The sequence below is a fragment of the Medicago sativa genome, chromosome 3 (assembly GCF_051527215.1).
Source record: "Medicago sativa cultivar Bolivia chromosome 3, Bolivia_mono, whole genome shotgun sequence".
In the NCBI taxonomy this organism is placed as follows: domain Eukaryota; kingdom Viridiplantae; phylum Streptophyta; class Magnoliopsida; order Fabales; family Fabaceae; genus Medicago; species Medicago sativa.
This window is the reverse complement of record NC_140751.1, coordinates 91,702,881-91,711,755: the sequence shown is the minus strand read 5'-3', so window position 1 is coordinate 91,711,755 and position 8,875 is coordinate 91,702,881. Positions and strand designations below refer to the sequence as shown.

The window sequence follows — 8,875 nt, the reverse complement described above, 5'->3', positions numbered from 1 at the left end:
GTACTTGTCAAAAAAAAAAATAAATAGTGGATGAGTGTATGCTTAAAATCGTTGGATGAAAAATGGATAGTACTAGTGATGGTTGAATCCAAAACGATCCCAAATTTAGGTCTTTGAAATATTTATATTTAGATGATGATCTTAAGATTTGAATATAATATTTAGACACACATAAAAGCAAATAATAGAAAAGGAAAAAAAAATCTCCAAAACATAAATGAAAATTTCTTTTAAGACTTGTATTTTTGAATTTGTAACTTTGAATAAAATCTGGAACACAAAAGATTTTTTTAGATATTATCAAAACAATCAAAAGTTATTGCGAGTTACATCGTAGACTAGCCAACGATTCACCCAAATAAGTATCAATTTTTTTTGACAAGGAGGACTTAATATTTGTTTTTTTTTTTTCCAATTACAGACAATATAAAATGTTTTTTGAAATAAATTAAATGTGATTGAAATATTATAAGATCATTTATAATGTTGTTATTTCAATTTAAAAAATATATATTTTTTAGTGTTCGTATTTTAAAAAAGAAAAGTAAGTTCTTTATTCACATCCCTTCTTAAATCTTCGATCTAAACACACCCTTAGTTTTGGAATGCAGCGTTAGATTCATCTATGCTAGTATATTTTGGTTTTTTTTATATGTGGAAAAGTTTATTATACTTTTACTGTTTAAAAATGTGAAAAACTCAAAATTTAATAATTTTACTTTTATGTTTGAAAACAAATATTTTTACTTTTATAGTTGCCGAAATATATTTTTCCTTACTATGAAAAATATAGAAGAAAAAGTTGGGGATTAATGAAAATTGTGGAGGTATAAAACTAGGAATTTTGCTCTCCACCCAGCAACTTTTGCTCGCGCTCTGCACTGCTTCCAAATATACCTTGCGTTAGTTAAGTCACGTAGCGTGACTTAACTAACGCACGTTGTAAGCCATGCGTGACTTAAGTCATGCACCACTGGCCTATGTGCGAGTTAACTCACGCACATTGGCCGGTGGTCAAAACTGAAGAACAAACGTTTTTTTGGTCTGTGGTCAATGTTTCAACATTCAATCCACGCGTTTTCTACCAAATTTTACACGTTTTTTGACCACATTAATGGTATTTACCACCTATACTACCATTCCCACCTATAAATACCCCTCCATACTTCTCTAATTCCTCACACCATACTACTTTCTCCCCCTCATCACTCTCTCCCTCTATTTCTCTTCTTTCTTTTTTTTCTTTTCAATATTCTCTTTGGGGTAAAAGGTGATCAATTTTCGTCGGGGTAAAGTAGTGAGTAGCCGACTTGGGGAAATGATCGACCCTTGGGATAATTTTAAACCTGTTTTTTTAACCGCAGAAACTTTTTACCGTGGGTAAAAAGAACTTCTTGTGGTAAAAAAAAACAGATTTAAATTTAGCCCAAGGGTTGATGATGTATTTTCCCCAAGAAGGATGCTCACTATTTTACCCCACGAAGATTGATTACTTTTTACCCCAAGGAGAAAATAAGTAGATTTAGTGAATAAGTTCAAACTTATCATATGAATTATTGTAATGTAATTTATGAATTATTAATAAAATGAGAGATTATTTATGCCTCAATTTTGTTCCTTTGTTTTATATTTGTTGTATTTACCTTTATTTATATTTATATTGTATTTACCTTTATTTATATTTGTATTAATTTAAAGAATAATATCGAATCAATAATTTAGAATAAAATTAAGAAAATAATTTAGATTAATGTAAACAAAATAATTTCAAAATAAAGTTAATAAAATAATTTTGAATAAAGTTAATAAAGTTAAGAAAATAACATAATTTGAATAAAGTTAATATAAACAATAATTTTGAATAAGTTAATAAAAATAATTTGAAAAAGTATCCTTGCGCCACTTAACTTGCGCCACGTGACTTAACTTGTGCAGTAACTTACACTTGCGCAAGTTAACTAGCGCATGGGCATTTTTGGCATGGCTGCAGGGTGCGAGCAAAAGTTGCTGGGTGGAGAGCAAAATTCTAAAACTAGATGGAGTTCCCTACTAACTTTTGTCTAGTAGATTTAATTTGCGCCTTGAAAAACATTAACATTAGTCCAAAACACACTAACTAGTAGTTTGTAAAAAAAATAAAGAGTATTACTTTTCTTACTCCATTAGTTTCTCGTATGACCTATTTTCTTTACGAAAATACTCTTTATTTGGATTATTAAATCCGAATCAAATTGTAAGGATTTTCAGATTCTGAAACCCCAAATTGTAGTAAAACAAAGAAATGTGTCGTGATTGATATCCATGGTCTTTGCTGACAGTCGTATCATCTCCGCAAAAAATTGCAAAGCAATTTTCAAGGATTGTATGAACGGACAACAATGACATGATATCATAAAACACTCCTAACTAAAAAATGAGAGAAAAAAAAATGTCAGAATGAATGAAAAGTGAAGAAAGAATGAATATGCTAAAGCATGGAAGACTATTTATAGTCATAAACCTATCATAGACCGTACTACAGTCAAAGAAAAAGTTTACTCTGCCTAAACCAACCAAAAACAACATTAAACACACCATAAACTGTCCAAACTGTTGGTGTAACATCACCGTTCACAGTCTGAGTTGGTGTGGATCATACAAGATGAAAACCTCGTAAACATTTAGGATTACACAATTCGAACTGTCCTAGATTGTATTTAACCTTGATATTTGGAGGTTTTCCATGGTGAATAACACAGGAAAAAAGTAAACAACATGATTCAACCACGTAAAACAACATAATAAAAGAAGTGATGATGAAATAGAAGGTGTTTTAAGAGGTTTTATTGAGTTAGATCTTGCTGTCTTATCAACTAATATATTTATATTGGCAAGGCAGCAAGACGTAGCTCATAACAACATCTTGGTATTCAGATATGTCACATAATTTTTTACACTTCTTTGTTGAGTTTTTAAGATGAGTGATGTTAAAATACCTTCCTTCTACTATCACCTATCTTATAACAAACATGCTCATAACAACATCTAGCAAGATGTTCATAGTTTTTTTTTGGTTGTATTTTATAGCAAATGTCACGGATGTTTATTCAAGTTTTTGTGTGTGGTGGAACACATAAATTGTCAGTGCAATATGCACCACAGAAAAATCATGTTTTTAACTGGTTTAGATTATATAACCTGAATTGAATTTTCTACTTCTTTCTTTCAATCTAAATAAGTGATTTCCACATGCATCAAGTTTTTTCTTTCGTGTTTTTTCGTGATTTCGTCGTCTTAGTGCGACGTTGTGTTGTTCGTCGTCTTGTGCAGCGTTGTTTGATTTCACATCTTGTTGTGCGGTGTTCGTTTGGTTCACATTGAAAGATCAGCTTCAGACAATCAAAAATTCAATCAATGATTTGGGCGTCAACGTTGCAGATCTAAAAGCATTGATATTCTGGTGATTTAGATTTTATCATATTATTCGTAGGCATTTTGCAGTTGTATGTTATTAACTTGGATGTTGTGAGTTTGTTCGCAGATTCACCCTTTACGTTTTTAGCGATATTGATCATGTTATTGTGTATTATGTATTCTGTCAATTTGAATGAATGAATCGTTTTGTTTTTATCAAAAAAAAAAGTATGAGTTTTATTTTTTTTTCTATTAAAAAAGTATGAGTTTTATTTTTTTTGGTATTAAAAAAAGTATGAGTTTTAACATATGCAATTTAATTGAAATATAATAAACTTTTTATTGAATTAATAATTAATTTTGGCTTAAACTCCTTTCCAACGGCTACACCATTTAATTTGAATCAAGGAGGCAAAAGATACAGATTCATTTTTCGTTCAAAACCTAGCAACAACATCGCTTTCAATATATCTTCATAATTTTCAACTAATTCAAGTGATCCCAATCAAAAACCCTAATTCAAACCCTTTTAGTGTCACCCAATTCAACTAATTCTTTTGAATCTTTGTTTTTTTCACTCGAAATCGAGATTCCGAATTTGAAATTCATCATCCCCAAAAATGGGAAATCCTCCTAGTGAAATGGACGATTACATCTTCAAACAACGCAAGCTTCATGAATCCCAAGAATCACAAAAATACCTTCGTGAACAAAACCTTTCTCTTCTCCTCCAATTGAACCAGAAAGATCAACTCCTCCAACGCCACAAGGTTTCGGTTTCGATCCTCTTTTTTTATGATAATTATTCGTTTTTTTTAATAGTTGAAGATGTTTTTGACTTAATTTTGTTGTTTTGGATTAGTCTGAAGCGGATATGAATGCACGAGCATTGAAGAAGTTTGATTTGGAGAATCAGAGACTTGCGTCGGCGTGTCAGAAATTGTTGGATGAAGGGCAGAATTTGGAAAAGGAAGTTGCGTTGTATGAACATGATAGGGAAGCGTTGATGGAATTTGGGAACGAAGCTGATGAACGTGAACGACAGGCTCAGTCGCGTGTTTTGGAATTGGAAAGGAATTTGCTTTTGTTGATGGATGAATTGAAAAAATACAAGCATCAAAACATTTCAATGGTAACAAATATTTTCCCCCTATTTTTGAAATATTGTTTGAATATTATTCCACTTATTTTGATGATTTAAGACACTAGCATGACACTAACACGTAGAAGTAATAATTTGAGTAATAATTCGGTGGACTAGTCTATGCAGAGTTTTGCTAGCTTTAAATGGGCCCTCCACAAGTGGACAGTGGGATTAGACCCATCAGATTAATCTTTCCTTGGGTAAGATTGTTTAATGTGTTGGTGTTTGACAATAACCTGTGTGAACACCGTGTTACGCCTTCAATTTGAAGTGTCAGTGGTCAGTACTATATAGATTAGTAGTTTGGAGCGGAGGGAAGGGTTTTTGACAAAAGGGAGGGGGAAACTAGTGTAATCCGTTATCTTTGTTTTGAAGGAATCAGGGTTATCGATGATTCAAATTTTATCAAATCAATAAAGGAATCAAAATCAGTTTGGAAGGGAGGGTAAATCCCCAAACTGGAGAATTGGAAAAAACGAATGGAAAATCACCTCCCAAACAATCGCTAATGATCTGAGTTAGTCGGTGCATTATACTGCAGTGCTTCTTAAGGGGATATCAAGGGTTTCAGTGTAGCCATAAAGACTCAGTTTTGCGATTTTAGCAATTAAGAGAATGGAAGTCATTTGATGTGGATTGGTTGAAACTTGAAATCGGATGTGAATGTAAACTAGAAAATGTAAGAGGAGTATTTTGGAACTTAAGTCACTTACCCATAGGTTACTATTTTGAAATTTCATTATCTGATGTGGAGTATTTTAGAACTTAATTCACTCACCATAGGTTAGAGTGGCTGAAACTTTTTTGCTTCAACTGACATTAAATTAAATGTGTTTCATCCCTGTGATTATAATCTATTTTTTGTTTCCAGTGGTAACACAACAAGAAATTGCGTGATTACTCATTGACTATCATCAATATTATGATTATGCATCTTGATACTTGTACTAACTCAAGAACTATGGATTGACTTTTGTCGGCTGTTAAATTGACAATTTGAAGTGCCGTGTTAATGAAGTTCTATCACTGATATGTAGTAGCAATACTAATAAGTAATGTTCTTTGTCACAATTTCAGTATGTTTTTCACTTTCCCTTTACATATTAATATGGTAACAGCTTTTGTAAATTATAGTTCCTTTTGGTTGTCAATGTTGACCCCAGATATTTGCTTTTCCCATGAAGGTTGGTTCTTCTTCTACATGCACAGTTGGGGAAAAGAATTTATCTGACTCTCTTTTGGCAACACTTACTAACAAAGATGATGATTCTACATATGCATTTCTGGAATCAAATATTGAAAACGAGTCATGTAAAAGGCTGCTGAGTATGTGGAACTGGTGAGCCTGCAACCTCATTCTCCATTTTTCATCTTGCCATTAATCTTTAGTGATTATTCTCAGTGTCATAATATTTATCTCATATAATTAATATAATATATCTTTTATAACCATACTTCTAGTCATATTTCACATTTCAATTTCAGTTTTTGTAAATTCACTTTTACAAGTCTAATTTTCAATTACGAATTTGTAGCTTAGAGCCATTGGTTCATAGAGTTTTGTCTCTAGTTGCCAAAATCAAGTCGCTTCAGAAAGATAAGGAGCATCTAAGAATTAATCTTCACAAAGCTGAGGAGGAGGTGAAGTTTTGATCGATCCCTAATTTTTTTGAACCATTTCATTTCTTTTGATGGTTTGATTGTTGATCCCTTATCTAACTTAGCATGGTATGTGCAGGTCAAATTACTGTTTGATGAAAACAATATGTTGGACAAGGCGAACAAAAGGCTATGGAAGAAATGCAAGGAAAGGGATGACCCAAGTTCAGGCGAGAAACATACCAGCAGCCCTTCTTCCAAGGCGAGTTAGATTTTTTTAAATTATTTTTGACAAGAAGGCTAGTTAGATTTTTAAATTCGAAAGATAAATGCTATGTACTCGAATATGTGGGGGGCAGGGTTGCTTTGCAAGTTCTAATTCATTTTATTTCCTTTCTTGCCGACTATGAAGCACGGATACGGACATGGACACCGGACACGACACGGACATTGACATGCCGACACCACTAATAATTTGAGAAAATCACATAATTCAGTATAATTATTTGTGTCGGTGTCGGACACGACATACGTCTAATCCGAAGAGCGTCCGTGCTTCATAGTGTTGCCGATGATATTACCCATCTGGGTTGCCTAATAGTTATCATGTGTATCTTCTGTTGGTGCTACCAGATCTCATTCTATTTGAATTTTGCAGTCAAACAAGAGAAAGTCTAGTCCCAAAACAAGTAGCCCAGTGGAGCAGAAGGAAAGGAACCACCCCAACTCCGGCGAGAAACATACCAGCAGCCGATCTGCCAAGGCGAGTTAGATTTTTAAACTCAAGAAAAAATTTGATGTACTCATGCAGAATATGCGCATTCCAGGGTTGCAATTCATTTTATCTCATTTCCTTTCCGATGATGATATTTACTTATATAAGTTGCCTGATGGATTATATGTATATTTTGTGACTGCTGCCACGTCTCATATATATTTGACTTTTGCAGTCAAACAAGAGAACGTCTAGTCCAAGAACAAGTAGCTCAGTGGAGAGGAAGATTGATTTTGACGATCAAGATTCAGCAAGACAACCATTATCACCCTTACCATATAACTCCACAGACTGTAGAATATCCACAGACTGTAGAATACGTAAGCAATAATTTGAGGCTAATGTACAATATAATATGAGTTTGATCAGTTCTTCAGTACAGTGTTTCCAATTAACACATGTGTTGATTAATCATAGGTTAACATGTCTGTTGCTCCTAAGAATCTATACTGATAGTGCTTTTATGGGAATAGAAGCAGTCCTACAAATAACATGTCTATGCTATTGCAGAAATCGTAACTTAGTTATGGTTTGTTTTGAACAAGAAAATGAGTTTTCACATTTCAATGATGGCACTTGTCATATTTTTTACTTTAATTGGAATTCTTCACCAGCATAGTTTGAGATTAATCTTCACTGCACATCTTTTACTAGCATAACAGCTTAATTATTTGCACTTACTGAACAAGTGATTATTAAATAAGCACTTAAATGTATAAACAATTTATATAACGATGAGAAAGCGTGTCTGTACTGTTTCCAATATAAATTGCATATTACGGTTCTTTTTGACAGTAAAATTGTAAATTGTACTCCAAAGCTGTGAAATAAGCTGCAAACTAATTGTAGTAGTAGAAATGTTTTTTTTCTCCGGGAATTGTGAAAATGTTAGTACTACTATAAACTAACAAGCCGTTATACTTTTTTCTACACGTCACTAAATAAATTGTAAACAAATTGTCCCCTCAGTTGGTAGCTACAAAGAACAACTTGGACCGGAGTTCAAATCTCCCAACTTCACATTAAATGTGTGAGTTTTCGTTGTTAGACTACTTAACCAAAAAATATTGTAAAAAAAACATCTAAACGAATTATTTAAAATGACAACAGTGTTATTTGACTAAAGTTGGACAATTTTGCGATTAAAAACCAAGTGGTTATCAAATGCAGTGACTAGGGGTGGGAATAGGCCAGGCCAGGCCAGACTTTGATAGGCCTGAACCTGGCCTACGAAAAAATTTACAAGCCTAAGCCTGGCCTATGGCATATCATAGGCCGTTTTTCTTGGCCTGACCTATTTAAAAGTCTGGACTGGCCTGAAAGCCTACTTCCATGCCTACTTTACATTAAGGTCATCAAATAGTCATTTGGCCTACTAAATAGGCTAAACAGGCCTTAAAGCCTACTTAAAAGCCTATTTCACTACAGGTAAATTTTAACTAAATTAAAGCCTACTTAAAAGCCTATAACAACAAAGCCTATTAAATGACTAATAGATAGAGAAAAAGGTGTTTATTTTAATATAAAAATCATTTTAATAAATAAGTATTAATAGGCCGGTCTATTAGGCTTAACATGCTTTTCTGGAAGCCTAAGCCTAGACATATCTACTAAACAGGCCAGGCCAGACCGTAGGTCCCTGTAGGCCGACCTGACCTATTCCCAACCCTAGCAGTGACTGATCTACCTATAACATAATGGGGGCAACTGCCCCCACTACGATTCCGGTTATAAGTGTTAAGTCTTTGATATTTTAATGATTGTCCCCTATTAAAACAATAGATTGCCCCCATTAAATAGAAATTTATACCATGAAAAAGAGTTTTGCTTATGAATTTTATAAAATCAAATCAGTAAATGAAATTTTGAATAATTTCTACCATACTTTTTAAATATAAAGACACATAAAGAACAATTTTAATATGTAGTTGCTAATGAGTCTTTATTTTTCTAATATAAAATAG

At 33.0% G+C, this 8,875-nt stretch overlaps 1 protein-coding gene across 3 annotated transcripts; it reads left to right on the top strand.

Annotated features, from left to right (window-relative positions):
• Positions 1 to 3,660: 3,660 nt before the first annotated feature.
• On the top strand, positions 3,661 to 7,470 carry LOC146941929 (uncharacterized). Of its 3 annotated transcripts, XM_085755804.1 has the most exons (8): positions 3,814 to 4,163; positions 4,256 to 4,525; positions 5,722 to 5,876; positions 6,073 to 6,178; positions 6,276 to 6,398; positions 6,795 to 6,899; positions 7,087 to 7,231; positions 7,329 to 7,470. In XM_085755804.1, the coding sequence occupies exons 1-8, from the start codon at positions 4,014 to 4,016 to the stop codon at positions 7,331 to 7,333; spliced, it is 1,059 nt and encodes a 352-aa protein (XP_085611930.1). In that variant the 5' UTR covers positions 3,814 to 4,013; the 3' UTR covers positions 7,334 to 7,470. The 3 variants fall into 3 exon arrangements, 2 of the variants coding, with proteins under 2 accessions (XP_085611929.1, XP_085611930.1); XM_085755803.1 differs by having other exon boundaries at positions 3,661 to 4,163; positions 7,087 to 7,470; XR_015032521.1 differs by lacking the exon at positions 7,329 to 7,470 and having other exon boundaries at positions 6,795 to 6,964; positions 7,087 to 7,306.
• The last annotated feature ends 1,405 nt before the right edge of the window (positions 7,471 to 8,875 follow it).